General features: G+C 25.2%; 1 protein-coding gene across 1 annotated transcript; it reads left to right on the forward strand.

Moving 5' to 3' along the window:
• The first annotated feature begins 2969 nt into the window (after window positions 1-2969).
• LOC145839157 (kin of IRRE-like protein 1) lies at window positions 2970-12169 on the forward strand. The gene is made up of 13 exons (XM_082946766.1): window positions 2970-2982; window positions 3768-3968; window positions 4255-4422; window positions 4781-4912; window positions 5205-5402; window positions 5607-5724; window positions 6951-7069; window positions 8326-8537; window positions 8826-8969; window positions 9261-9510; window positions 9858-9913; window positions 10785-10959; window positions 11841-12169. The coding sequence occupies exons 1-13, from the start codon at window positions 2970-2972 to the stop codon at window positions 12167-12169; spliced, it is 2115 nt and encodes a 704-aa protein (XP_082802892.1).
• Window positions 12170-16366: the final 4197 nt, after the last annotated feature.

Raw genomic sequence — 16366 nt, forward strand, 5'->3', positions numbered from 1 at the left:
CTTATCTAAAAAATAAGAAAAAAACTGACTATCATTTGCATTACCTTTAAATTTGTCTATATTTCCGTTTTTTTGAAATGAAATTTATTTCCTTTGCTTATTTTTATTCACAGTTATAATGAAAAAAAAATCCTCGCGATTTCTTTGTACATTGTTTAAAAACAATGTTAAGAATCCTCATTTTATTAATAATGAACTTTTTTTTCCTTACAGCATAAGCACAGGTTATATAGTAGACTTTAACAATAACAGAAAAGTTTGAAGCCCTTATTGATAACCAGACCTTTAAGCAACTAAAACCTATAAAAAATAAGTAAAGTTAACAAGATTACAACTAGTTAGAAGTCTTTTATTAATTTGTTATATTATAGTCTTTGGCATCAAACATTAAATTGGCAATTGACAGCTTTGGCTACAACTAAAAATACAAAATTTAATTGGAATATTGAACATTTAAAGTGTATTTAAGCACTACTTGCTACTTAAGGTAGCTTAATTGTTTAATTAAGAAGAAAGCTTTTAAAGGCTTTCTAATGACTATTCTTATTGCTTAATAATGAGTGTGCTTGCAATTAAGTATGTTTAGAAAGAACCTAAGTCACTCTCTACTTAAGTTTTGCTTGAACTAAAACTATTTTTTAAAGAAAATGGTTATTTCTAAACGCAAGCACTTATTAAACTTTATGAAGCATTAATAAAAACTGTTTATACATAACATTCAAAATGTTTCAACGTACTTAAAAGTAATTTCGGCCAATTGTAAACAAAAGTTTCTTTTTTTTTTGTAATTTAAGAAAAACGCAAACTAAAATGGAAAGCTTGAAAATGTAAAACTTTAAAAGTTAAACATTTGTTTGTCTAACAACCATTTACAGTCAAAGAATCCAAGTCTTAACCATGCCAACTTAAAAAATCAATTTCACTTTAGGAATTTATAATGTATCATTTCACGCTTGAAAAAATTGCTCACCAGGGCATAAGTTTAAAGTTTCTTGTTTTCGGTGATTTTTCTGTAATATAACTCAAATCTTCAAACCTACGAAAATGTTCCGTCTTAATTGTAGTTGGAGAAAAAATACACAGAATATAGTCTTAATGACAACTGGGATTAACTTTAATTCTTAATTTTTTTTCTTACGTGCCTTTTCAAAATTTTGACGCCAGTAGTATTGTACCCCCTTTCTAAAAGGGTTAGAAAATTAATAAAAGTTCAAGAAAAAATCTCTCGATTATTTTGCTTCGGTTTCTCACGTTTTATGATGTAACAATTTTGCCGTTGTTTATAGTAAAAACAAAAATCAAACAAGCTTTGTTTACACTTGTAGTCAGTTCAGATTGAAAGTGTCAAAGCATATTTAAGTTGGTATTTATGATAATTGAAACGCAAATTTGAAAGTGATAGTTTTATTCATTCATGCGAGTAAAACTCATAATAGTTAGAAGTTACTTTACTGACAAGCTAAGTAGACTTTGAAAAAAACGTTAACAAGATTTGTCATCTAACATGAAAGTTTTTGAAGTGCAGACTTATTTACGGGTCAGCGAACTTACACTTAAAAATTTAAACTTGCACAAACATCAGATTAATTTTTGAGCTGTACTTGAAACTTAGTTTGACTTTTTTTTTCTCTAAAAGTTTTTAAATAAATTCTCACTTGTCTAACTAACGAATAAATAATAACTTTTTTAAAACTTGCATTTTGAAATTTAATGTTAATAAACTGTGGATACATAAGAAAATTAAGTTTTTACCAAACAAGGTATGAAAGTATAACAAACTGTTTTCAACTAATAAACTAATTTAACATGTTTATATTTGTACATATAAATTCAAATCACTTTGGTATACTGAATAAAAAAAATCACATAAAAAATAATTTAATTAACATTTTTTACTAATAATAAAAAGGAAAATGCTTTAAAAACATTTTCTAAACTTGTAATATTCGTTCAAAAATCATATGTTCTTTTAAATAAAAAACTATTTTTTATTAAAAAATAAAAGGGATAGCAAAATAAAATAAAAATAAAAATAAGTGATTAATAAAAGCATATATACTTTTTGAGAAATTCTTCTTAAAAAAAGTTGTTTTCTTAAAACTTGTACAGACTAATCAGTCAAATAGATTATCTCAGGAAGGCAATTGTGGTTAAAAACTCATAAAACTACTTTTAAGCACATTCTCAATTCTGTGAGCTTTTGACTAATTTTGTTGATTACGCTAATTTTTCAAAACTTAAACAAAAGCTATTTAGCAGTTTTCATTTTATGCAAACTTAACAAATTTATCGAATAACGTATTAAGCACATTTGTTCTACTTATTATACTTACTATTTAACTTTTGATAAACTGTGATAAAAATGATGTTAATGTTTTAATTAAATTGTTTTTAATAATCATCAATCTTGACTTTAAAAATTAACCAGTAAAGTTCATGTCAAATACAAAAACCATTTCGAAACAACATTGAACTTCTGTGAAAAGTAGCTTAAATAAATAATTTGTGTTCTAGATACTTGAATTATAATTAACCAGAATAATCAATTTTACTTAAAAACTCATAAAACTGCTTTTAAGCAAATTCTCAATTATGTGAGCTTGGAGCCTAATTTTGTTGATTACATTTTAAAACTTTAAGAAAAGCAATTTACCAGTTTTTTATTTTATGCAAACGCAACACAAACTAACAAACAACTGATTAAGCAAGTTTTTTCTATCTAACTATTATTAATTAAAATAAAGTTAAACTTAAAAGTTTTTATTTTGATTATTTTAAAAGGTCAAATTTTTATACTTAAAAGTTAAACAGGAAGTTATATGTCAAATACAAAAAAAAAAACAACATTTAACTTTTGTTAACAATGTAAATCGATTTTATAAGCTTAATTATTTTTCTAGATTTTCAACTATTATATAGATTAAAATAATCAAGAAACTGCTTTAAATTTTATGGCGAAAACGAATATAATGCTTTTGACAAGTAAGTGTTGTTTTAGTTTTAATTTTCTAATTTATCAAACAAAAATCATATACTAATAAAACTGTGATAAGCTTTTATAAAATAAGAACTTTTTTTAACTTAAGAAAGTCAGTTTTTTGAATAAGGTTTTATAAAGGTACTACTTTTTAGTTTCAAGTTTGTTTATACTTTCTTCTACCTATAGTTTTTTGAAGTTACTTTTTCTAAAACACTTATTTTAATTGCTGTTAAAGTAAACTAAGATATCAATTATCGTACTCGTATTGTTACTTTTTTTAAGCAAATATAAAGTATTATTAGCATGTATATATGAGAAAGAACTCGTTTAAACATCTAATACTTACTTTTACTATCTAACTCAACTTTATGTTAAAACTTTGCAATTAAAACTTGAAAAAATACGCATGGTATAGAATTATACAAAACTGTTTTACAACGTTTTTCGTATAAACTTCCTTACACGACATTTGTGCTAAACAATACACTTTTTAAGTCTTTAATAATCAAAAGAGCTCATTCAGTAACAAATGAGCATACTTTTTAAAGTAAAAATGTTTTGCATAATTTTAATTGATAGCAATTTTAAAAATTTACTTTTTCGTGTTTTTTAAAATACTTAATATTAATATTAGAAAAACTTTGAATATGCGTTGTACTTTTAAATATTTTATTATATGTTTTGTTATAGAAAAACATACGTTGAAGCAAAACAAAAAAATCAAAACAAACTTTTAACAGTTATTTACAGTTTATTAAAACTATTAACTTCAATACAAAACTTGCAGTACTTTTTTCAATTGTGGCCACAGTCAAATGCAGTAACGACGTTTCAATCACTCACCATCCAGTTGCGAAAAGTGTCATGTTAGGGAGTAGTGTCATTATTCCTTGTAGAATCAAAAATCTTCCTAATGACATTAATGTCGAATGGGTGAAAAATGCATTCATTCTTGGTGACTTGAAAACTGGAACAAACTATTTTAAAAGTAAGTTAGTTAGATTGTTCTAAAGTAAGTATAGCCGTTGAGAAAACTTTGGTTTTCTAAATTTTTAATTTTATTGACCTAAAATCAAAAGCAGTTAGTAATAAAAAATATGTAGAATAGTTTCTATTTTACATGTGTTTTTTTTTAACTTTAAGTTTATTAAGTATTTTAAATTTTCTGTAAGTGTAAAACTGATTTTTAATCATATATTCAACATTACAATAGCAACTAATTTTATTTTAAAAATAGTTTTAAAGATAGCTTATTTTCAATGTGCTTTATTCAGATTACCCAAGATACAAGATGTTAGGAGACCGTAAGAAAGGTGTTTATGACGTAACAATACAAGAAGCTAATTTGAAAGACGCGGGAAAGTATGAGTGTCAGACCACATTTATAAAGAATGGAGATGCCGTACCAATAAGATCACAATCCGCACCAATTGACGTACTTGGTATAAATTTAATAGTTGTTCAATTATAAAGTTTGTTTTTAAGTTACTGTCACAAAGTAAGAGTTCGTTTTTTAGCTTATTTAGTTTGTTTGTATGTAAACTGTTTCTACATGTTCAAACTATTTCAATATTCTAAAATACTTTTTAAGCTTACCACAGCATTTAATAAAATGCAACAACATTAACTTTTTCTTTGTTTGTTCTATACATTCTATTGACAGGTTCAAAGTTAATTTTTGCAGTTTAAAGTGCCAGCTTTTTAAAAGATGTTGTTTACTTTTATTAAAAATTATTAAACAATAAAAGTTAAACCAGTGATATAAAACTTAATTAAAATCATACATCTTTTTCTTTTCAGCTTACCCATCTGGTCCAATAATTAAAAACATTGACGACAATTTAGTTTACAAACTGGTCAAAGGGACAGAAGCTGTTATAAGATGTTCAGGTATAAATGGGTTTCCTCAACCTAAAGTTACCTGGTTTAATGGTTAGTTTGTGCATTGTTTATAACAAAAATTCATATAAAAACGTCAAGTAAAACATATTTTTTTATAATTATGAGTTTTATAACTTTCTACAAGTCTGAGCTTTAACAAAAAATATAATAATTTTTTTCAATAATTTAGTTTTAAAAGCTTTTAAAAAAATACTACTTTAAAAATGTTTCTTTAAAGTGCTAAACTAAATATTTAATTAGAATAATTCATTTTACTATAAAAACTAGTATGCAAAACAAGCTTTACAAACCGTATGTTAGATTAAATAGCTTATTTGTACAGAAGGACAACCAGTAACAAACTCAGCGAAAGTTGATCACAAACTGACATCTGAAGGATTATGGAACACAGAAAGTAATTTGAAGCTTGACGTTACTGAAGATCTGAATGACAAAAAGTTCACATGTAAAGTTGAACCTTCAAAACAATTAGAAGGTGACAATATTGTGAAGAAAAAAACAATAAAAATAAAAGTCATTGGTAAGTTTATGAAATATCTTATACTTAACACTATTTAAGTTAAAAATTTTAAGTTTAATATTTTTAATTTCATAAAAAAAGTTATGAATTTTCTGCTCTTTTAAAATGTCTGAGTTAGATTTACTTCACAATATAACTTTTAACACACTAACAACTTACTCAAATATATTAGCAGCTTAATTAAACAAAACTACCTTTTTTTAGCCAAACCAATTGCAGAAATGGTAGTTGATCATAATGGTCCGGTATTTGCAAATGGTTTGGACGTTTACTTTTTATGCAATGCAACGACTGATAGTGACGTACCAATTACTAATTACAGGCTAGTACTACTTTAACTGTTATCTTATGTACATATCTTATGAGTCTGTTGAGCTTTTAAAACATTAAAAAAAGTATTCCAACCATTAAAAATATTAATGTCCTTAAAATAGCAATAAACTACTATAACACTTGTTTAACCTTCTAAATACCTCTAATTATCATTTAAGTTTTACTACTAAAACATTTCTTATGACTTTTAATACTTAAAACAAGAAACAATGATATATTTAAAGTTGATTACAAATAACTTAAACTTTTATTATAACTTAAAAAGATAGCCTATAGCATAAAAAATGCCTTTCGAAAAAGTAAAATTAATGCGTTTAAAATACAGTTTAGGTTTTTGTAAAGTTTTTAAAATACTACAAAGCTATTTATAAGGTCGTAATGTCAATTGTGTTGTTATTAAATTCGCCGGTATAAGTAAAAACTAATTTGAAAGCAACATATTACAAGTACACTTGAAAAACTTTGTAAAGTCACTTACTGATTCTGTATAAACACATTTTTGTCAAAACAATGCCTTTTCCAAAAAACCTAGACTTCAAGTCATAAAAGATATAAAACATTTTTATCACGATACACAACAAGTATAAACTTTTGACAGCCATTAAAATATATATACTCCTTTTGCACTACGAGTTTTTGTTTCTGCATTTTATATCTACCATGACATGAAAATATTCGCGTGAAATATCTGACTCCCGTTTCATGAAATATTTATTAAACTTCATCACGCATAAAAACACGTAATTACAAGCACATTGTTCAGCGTGTATGGTTTGAACATTATGACGTAACTATTTAAAATCCTACATTATCATTCTCAAGTGCCTGACAAAAATTATAACTACTGTTTATATGATGTGTTTCAGGTGTCTGAGACATTTTTAATAAACAACCATATAACAACTATCAAACTTAGTGATATATATTTTTAAATATTTTATATCAGTTTTACTTGGATAATTTTACGTATTTACTATTTAGTTTTAATTGCTTTGTTAAAGATTAAACTTTTAGATCAACTTTTGAAATTATTTTTGTAAAACCAACTTTAAGTATTGATGATATATTTAGTTTATTGCAATTTAGTTTCGGTTAGTTTAACGAATTTTTAAGCAACTTAATTGATAAAAATCTATCAAATGCAGTTAATTAGTAACTATTTATAAAACTTCTCAATCTTTTAATAAAATTAATTGTTAATAATGTATTGTTCAGATGGTATGAGAATGATGAAATAGTGACGCGAGTTTATTCGAAGAGGTACGGAATAACATCAATAAATAGTAGTTACGATGGTACAAATATATCTTGTGATGCTTGCAACGAAGCAGGATGTTCGATTAAATCAACTAAAACTTTACTTATGAGACGTCTGTTTTATTAAATACTAAAAATTTAATGTTTTATTGAAATTAAAAATGTTTATAACAATATAAAGTTAAAGGAAACAAAATATTTAGTATAAAAAAGTATTTAAAATATTATATATACTGTTTAATATATACGTAATTAACATTAAACATATATTTCAGCTAATTTGAATTTAAATTTAAATACACTATTTTTACAAAAAGTTTGTTTTATTAAATAAATATATATTATTTAATTACATGTTCAAAAGTTTAAAAACTGTATAAAAATAAAAGCTATAAAAAAACTAAGCACAAAGTTTATTTAATTCTTATACTTTTTTTAATATGTGTGTAATTAAATTCTAATATACTATTTATATTAAAACAAGCAGTTTAAAGGAGCCAAAATACATTAAAACGCGTTCAAAAGTTCATTTTAACGCCCGAAAACTTTAATTGCTTGAATCGGCCGAAAACACCAAAAACACGTGAAACATACCAAACGTGAAAGCTCGGCAAAGAAAATAAACCTCTGTAATTTTTCGTCCCTGCTAATATAAATAGCAAATTGTTTCTGCTTTGATTTTCTGTTTGTAAACACTTTTTGATGGTATCGTCCGAATTTAAGCCGACTATAACAGCACGAAATTTTTTATATTTTACTTAACTAAGCATTATTGAGGCGTTTCGACTTTAATTCCTATCTCTACATAACGTTTTTTTATTTTATAAAAATGCTTTAAGTAATATATTTTAACATAATGATGGTAGATATGTATGCAAAGCTTTATTTTCTTTGAACAACTTATAACTTTTGACTTAAGTCCTTTTTTTACGTTCAGCTATATTTTATCAACATTTTAATGCAAAACAGTATAAACACTTATATACTTTTAAAGGTTTATGTATGACTTATTACTTTTTTATTGCTGATTTTATCACAGGAAAACCTCGTAAAAAGCATTTTGTGCATTATATTTTCAGCATAAAGCTAGTTTGTATGAATTACAGATAAAGAAGAAAATTGTACATTTTACACGTGTAAATATAAATATGTTTTTTTAAGATAATTACAATACATTTTTGAATTTTTAATAAATAAAACATCCAGGGCGTAATAAAACAAAACTCTTAAAAAATATTAAGCATTCAGTTTTAAAACAAGTTTGAAGTTAATCAACAAATCTCCATTCTGTGTAGTGTTACTTAAAGTTTAGATTTAACAAAAAAAATTACAGGTTCACCGACAATAAAACCGATCGATGACGTCACAGTGAAAGTTGGAAGCTCTGCAAGTTTAACCTGCTCGTACGAATCCAATTTAGATGACACTCGAGTGACGTGGATACGGATGAGTGATCACGAAATACTGACCAATGAGAATACGTTTGAAGTTGTTGAGGCTACTTTTGACCAATCTGGATTGTACAAGTGCCGCGTCACTAACAGGGTATGTAATTAAAAAAAAATGAACAAGTAATTAGTTATTGAAATTTTGAAAACATTAATGAGTAAAAATGTTTTTTTAAGTGATGTCTTATCATAGGACTTTTTAGTTAAAACAAAACATAACGATTTTTTTTACGTTTTAAGATAACTAGTAAACTTTGCTTTGTTGACATAAAAGTATTCAAAAGTACCTTTTACTAAACATAATCAAAACATAAACTATTTTTGTTAAGTGAAGCTATTTAAATCGTCTTAAAGGTTTTTAATTTAATTAGCCAATTTATAAAAGGTTGGATCAGTTGAAAAAGTAGTTAAACTAGAAGTAAAAGGACCTCCAACCATGGACAGTAAAAATAAAGTTCAAAACTTTCAATTAAACACAAAAGCTGAAGTTCAATGCAAATATTCAACTACTTCTCGAATAGTTTCATTTGTAAGTGTACTACAATGTACAGTACATGTACTTTAAAGAAAATATATTTTACCATCTGTTTGGTAATCATTTTAAATTCTACTTTTTTATAATTGTTTCAGAAATTAAAACTAATTAACTATTTACAGATTTATTAGTGTTTCTTAGAAAATTAACTCAACACTATTTTCAATTATTTCGATAAAATGAACTATAAACTTTCAAAGTCGTTAAAAAAATATTTTATGATATAAAAATGTTTATTTTTTTACATATTTAACTCTGTTGTTTTAAATTTCTTCACTTTTTAAGGAATGGTACTGGACTAAAGTATCAAATCAAACTAAACCAAACTCAATATCATACAAACTAGTTGACAATGAAAAGTATATGGTTGGCAAGAAAATTAAATACGAAAGCATATTTGATAGAAAAAACAACAAAGGAAAACTAATTATACATGATTTAAATAAAAGTGATTTAGATGAAGTTGTAAAGGGATATAAATGTCAAGTTTCAAACGAATATGGAACTGCAAGCTTGAATATCACAATAAAAGAAAGTAAGTTTCAGTTAAACTTTTCTTAGATATAGTAGCATATACAATAAATAAATTCGTATCATTTTATATTCTGAGAAAGTAAGTTTCTGATGAGTTTGCTTCTATAAAAAAGTGTCTATAGCAGCGATTTTTAACCTGAGGTAAATTTACCCCTGAGAGTAAATTCCCTTGTTTTAGGGCGTAAATTTTGTTTTTTACAAAAGTTAAGTAAATTTGTGTATATCTAATGTCTTTTTTATTTATAAGTTAGTATTAAACTGTATTTCTTTTTATTAAATAAATTCTTTAAACTGCAAGATTTTGTTATGTTTTTTAAGCTTAAAGTTCAAAAATCTTTTTTTTCTCAGAAAAAGCACTTTTTTGTACATTGGGGGTAAACGTTGTAATTACCTTCCAAAATTGGGTAAATTTGGTAAAAACCTTCAAAAAAGGGGTAAAAAATTTAAAAAAGTTGAGAACCGCTGGTCTAAAGTATTCAAATTCTCTTTTTTTTCTGCTTTTAGTTGATAATGGTTGATAAAACATTTGTTTATTTTTAGTGAAACAAATTTTTAAATTATATTATATTTGTTGCAACAAATATAATATTAAACAGAAATAAAGAGCTAAGAAAAATATTAGAGACTTTTAAAACATTTCTTCAACAAAATATGTATAATTTAAACTTAAAGTTTGTAGTTTTAAATTTGTATGTTCAATGTTCTTTTACTATAACATGTTCTCGACTAAACAAAACGTTTTTAAACTACATAAGCTTTTATACTTATAAATTTAATAAAAAAATTAACAGGTTCTCCATCAAATAGATTTGTTGTAATCCTTTGCTCTTGTTTAGGAGGACTGTTCATTCTTGTTGCAGTTATTTGTTTAATTATTCGTTGCAAACTAAAGAGATCTCAACAGGGGGATCATGAAAATCAAAAGTTTTCAAAATTTTCAACAAATTCTTCTTTTAAAGTAAGTTTTTATAGCTATTTCTAAACTTATATTAATCAAAAAAAAATTTTACAGATAAAACTTGACAGTGTATTTATATATCAAATTGTTTTTCAGAAAATAATTATAACTTGTATTTATAAAGCTACTGAATTGTAAACTTAAAAATAAAACAAGAATATGCTTTCCTATTTAATTTTGTTTAGAGCATCTTATATACCTGTAAAAAAAGTAGTGCAATGTTACTTTTGAAAACATGTTGTTTCTAATTTAAATTAAAAAGTAATTGTAAAACAACTACACAATTTTTGTAGCTTTTAACTCTAAAATCTTCTTAGAAAGTCCCAGTTAAAGACTCGCTACAAATTAATGACGATCAATCAACAAATCCGAAGAGTTCAGAATATTCATCGAGAAGATCCACTGAAGATCAGAGATCAAGAAATTCCACGGAATCAGTTCAGATTCACACATCGGAGAGTCCTGTGAATGATGAAGGTTATATTACTGAAGGTAGATAAAATAGAATAGTTAAGCTGTATAAGTTGCAATCTTTTTTTGTTATTAAACTTAATGTTTTACTAATTGTATTTAAAAAGTTTTTGAGGTTAAATAGAAAGTTGGTAAGTTCACAACTATGTAACCTAAATAATGTGGTTCTACTTATTTTAGGCTTTATTGTGATGTCACAAGAATTGCATTTATATATTTATAGAAACGGTTATAAGCAATGTATTCTACAAATGATAATGTGCAAAATTGAAACGTTTAAATAAAAAACTAAATGTTTATGAAAAAATAGACAATACATTTTTATGACCTAAACTATAAAATTTTAAAGTGCATAACTATCAATCTAACTATCAAAAAGTAGTAAAACAATTTGCTTTGTTCTTTATACAAATTAAACTTTTTGCAAAGTGTTGATTTGGTTTTTCTATTTTTAGCAAACTTTCGATGAGATAAAAGTATGTCTAAGAACGATACTTTTTTCTAATGTTACTTTTACTAAAACAATGTAACTTCTTCAACTTTTTCAAGCAAAACAACACAATTTTTTATCAAGATATTATTTACTTCTTAAGGGGGCATTATTTCATTTGAAATATTATTGAAGTACTTTCATAAGCACCTTGTAAGAAACTCAGTCACGACATTTGTAAAGCTTTAAAGGTTTTAATAACTTATTAATATCTTTATTGAGGTTAAAATTTTTTTTTGTTTAGTATAAAAAGAATAAGGTTAAGATTAAATATTTTATTTCAAATTACACTTGTTAAATATCAGGTATTGTTAGTTAAAGAACAAAGAAAATGAAATAAAATAAGTTTGTAAGACGTCGTTTTTATTGTAAAAAATCTTTATTGCTAAAACTTTAACTAATCTTTTTACAGGTTATTACCCTATTCAACAACACGACCCCAAAATGATGATGCAACAAAGAATCGTTTCTGGTTACCAAGGGGGCTACCAAGTGTACAACTCCACATCAGACGCGGTACAGTCTCTCCGTCACCATGACAACCAGAGGTGTTCCAGTACCACAACATTGTTCGGCAGGTCTCAACACGCGGTGTCGCCTTTCCAAGGGACCCCACAGAACTTCCATTGCGCCCCAAAAACTCCCCAATACAAGCACGCGCTGCTAAGACACCAGCTTTCGAGAGAAGCGCTAAGTGACGTCACAACGAAATCGCGACCCCGCATGACGACGAGGGTTTGATGACGTCATTGTTGTTATGGGGATTTTTGAACTTGAGTTGCTGGACAACTTATTTGGTGCCAAATTGAAATCATAACATTTGTAAACTACTTTTATTTTTCTCGCTGCTTTTGTCGTTTACTAAAAAATATTTCTTTAAACCTAAAGCTTTTTAAAATAACAATTCACAAATGATAAAGCTTTTAAAGAAATGAACCACTTTTAAATGTAACTTTTTTTATCGAATGTTATTTAGATTTATAGTAGAAGATCTAGTGAAAAAGATGTATTTAAAAATTTCTTTTGTTGATTTTTTGATTACGTTATTTAAATTTTTGAGTATAGGTAATGTATACAATAAATCAAAAAAAAAAGAACTTAGTGCCTAAGTATATTATATATTTAAAACTCTTACTTTAAAGCAAAAATCTAAACATTGTCAAAGAAACAAAAAGCTTATTTGTTTAATATATTGATCATTTTAAAATTTAATAATGTTTAGATTACAGTTTTCCAAATTCAATTTCATATTATCCTCTGGCAGAAATTAGAAAAAAAATTTCATTCCCCTTCATTAGATATCGCCCTTTTACTAGTTGTTGCGCACTTTGGAAAACTTAGCTCTAGGCCAATTAAAGTTTTCTACAGACTATTTAAAAAAAAAAAAAACTTAAAAGTTTGATTTTATCTACTTACTAAAACCTGTAAAATCTTTAACAAAATTTTGCTTTTATAAAAGTGAGGTTAAGTTTTAAAATTATAACTAAACAAGTTGCTTGTAAAAGCTAAATTCCCATAAATAAAAGCATAAGGTTTACTAAAAAACTGTAGTATTTCTTGCATGTAAATTAGTTTTGTTAATGATACTATAAATATATTATTTGTTGATTTACAATACATTAAACAACATTTTGGCAGTCACTTCTATTACAAACATAAATAAAAAAAATTAAAATATCTTAAGTGTTACAAAACTTTAAACTTGATAACATCAAACAGTTTTTTTACTTTACATAGGAAGATTGTTTATTGGTTAGTTCAATAAAAACTAACATCAACTCAATTTATAAAAGACATGTAACAAGTATGGGTCATTACCACCAATTGCTTATACAAGCATATACTTTTACTTTAAACGTCTTTTGCTGTTTGTCAATATTTAACTTAGATAAGAAAAATTGTATGTTAGTGAAACAGCTTTTATAAACTTTACAAGAAATCCAAGCAAATAGTTGTAAAAGCAGTTTGTAAACTTTCTAATTTTTGTTATCAAAAAGTTCATAAAGTAAAGAAACTACATTTAATTTACATTATATTTAATCAATTAGAATTTCACAAAAACCTTTAAATTCTGGGAAAAACTTGGTATAAAATAAATGCAGGTGCAATAAGGAAGACAAGTTAATCCCAATCCATTCAAAGTTGACAACTGGGATTAACTTTTATCTCATCTTTCGAGTCTCAACGAAAAAGTTTTCGAGTATTTTAACCTTTCCATGACGGTGTGATAAAGTTAAAAAAACAAATTCTATACCTCACAAGATTGTTTTATGAAATTAAAATCGATTTTAAATCTCACCGTAACAAAATTTAGACTGGAAATGATTAAAAAATTTCTTTTTAAAGTTTGTTAAATTATTTTACTAAGAGTTAGTAAATTTACAACTTTTTTATAAAGTTGAGTAGAACTTAAGTAAAGTTTTTAAACAGTTTTAGAGTTAAATAAATTAAGTCTTAAAAACTACACGTGTTTTATTAATGTTAGTAATTATTATTAAAAAAATGTATATACAATGTTTACAGTTTTGTTTGATGTTAAACTGTAAATTAAATTATAAAAAACTTTTGTAACAGAGGTAATAGTGCATCTTATTATATAAAACAAACGTTCTTTTTCAATTTTAAAATACTTACTATTTTTAAAAACTTGTCTAAACTAATTTTTTAGCAATGTTGTTGTAATAAGAAGTCGCTCAAATTAAAAGTTTTCGTAAAAATATCGAAACATATTGGTACGACCTTAGAAAGATTAAAGCTTTCAGTTACACAAGTTTTTTGTTAGTTTTTCGAGTAAAATCTGTTGAAGAAAAAATAAAAATATCTTTTTTTTAAGAAAAACACTAATTTCTAAAAATAATCATATAAAAGACAACACCTTATACAACTAAAAAAAAACTTAAATGGTAATTTAAAAATTTATCTATATTTTTAAGTAACAAAAAACATCTGTATGAATTCAAACTTTTGTTTACTTTTTAACTTTTCAAAGCAATATTTTAACCTTTGAAGTATATATTGAAAACTAAAATCAGTAACAGTAAATAAGATAGCTTACAATTTTTTGGTCTGTTATTTTTGTGTCTGAAAAAGCCTTTAATTAAATGTGTTTTTAACTTCAAATACTTAACTTTACGTAAGACAATTAGTTTTGATGTTATACGAACTCCGTTTAAGAAGATAGCTTTCATTTTTTCTTATGATCGTTATCTTTGTATTGTTGTTATTAAAACAAACTTTTCTCTGTAGTGAAGCTTTGTAAACTGTTAAAGCGGCATACATACTTCGATGTTTGAAAATTATTCTAATAGCTTACAAGTTTTGGTTGAGATTAAAAAAATTAGCTTGTTTTAAATATCAAATTTTAGTTTTAAACAGTTTTACGCTGAATTATAAATACTTTTTTAATTTACTGTGCGAAATATCAATCAAAATTTAAGACACTCTGCATAAGTTAACATGTTTTTTTTGCAATACTGACTCAGATAAAAGTATTAGAGTTTCGTAAAGTAATTGCCTTATAGAATATAATTTACATCTCACAACAATAAATTATAAAAATTTCAGTACTAAAATTTTAACAGACCAAAAAAAGGTTAACATAAGTAATGTAACTTTTTTTATTATTAAAATTAATTTGATTATGTTCCAAAAGCAGATTAACAAAATATGTTGCCCATAAGTAGTGTAAATAAATTATAAGTTTTGTTCAAAAACGTTCATTTATATCAAAAATTGAATAATGTTTGAGAAAATCCAGTTTTGTTCAAGTTATTTTCTTTAGACATCATAGAAAGCTTAGTAAAAAAGGGACTATTTATTCAAATATTCATAATTGCATATTATATTAGTAATATTGCAAGTTTTTTTCCTTAACATATTTAATAATTGTTACTTTAAAAAGTCCATATTAAATGTAAGCATAACAGCAATTGTACGGTTGTTGAAAAATAAAGAAACACAAATATCTTATAATAAAGTTTGTAAACAGAAATCTAATACAAAAATAATAAAAAATTTCTAACGTTCTGTATTTCAATGATATATAAATAATGTTTATAGTATATAATGGAAAAACTCCTCAATTCAAAGTTTTATCTAAGAAGGAATCAAAACATAACAAAATGTTTTTGAATCTGGATCACTTAAACAAAATTCTCCCGGCAATTAAAAGTCATCTGTTAAATAATCTCTAATGCTCCTAGCATTGCACGATAACAAGTTTTCTGTTTTAACTAAAGGACTATAATTTGCACCATGTATGTCCAAAACTTTAGCAACAAAATAAACAAAATTTTGTCCAGTGCATTACAATTAGAGCGATTAAGATTTGCACTGTTTAAACAAAGAATTAGATAATTATTTTAAATTTTTCATAATTAGGTTTTGAAGAATACTGCACAGACTTTTAAGACCAAGATAAATAATTTATTTGTTATTGGTTCCATCTTTGTTTAGTTTACTTATTTAAACTCTACAATCATCAATTTATTATCATTATAATGTTTGGAGCATTTCAGATATCTTAGTTGTACACAATAGTAGTTGAAAAGGGTGTATCAAAAAAAATTCTACTTCAATAAAAATCCAAAGTGTTTGTTGTTATTCTATACAAATCATTAAGTCTTATAATGTTGTGTATAATAGAAACCACAAAATAGATTTTTTAAAGGTCGTCATTGCCAAAATGCTGAGTTTTTACAACATATTTAATTTATGCATGTTTCAGTATAAAGTCATTTAACTATATTTTAAGATAGGTGTATTCATAAATTCTCCAAATAAATTTTATTTCTAAGTGGTAATACAAGCAAAATTTATTTTGAAACGTAGCAAATGTTTAACAAATCTTTCATTTATAAATACACAGATAGCTAAACTGTTTTTGGTCAAATTTCAGACTTGAGAATTATGAAAAAATTGCTGATTGCCAAAGTAGTT

This window comes from Thalia democratica, chromosome 6 (assembly GCF_965202585.1).
Source record: "Thalia democratica chromosome 6, ktThaDemo2.hap1.1, whole genome shotgun sequence".
NCBI classification, from domain to species: Eukaryota; Metazoa; Chordata; class Thaliacea; order Salpida; family Salpidae; genus Thalia; species Thalia democratica.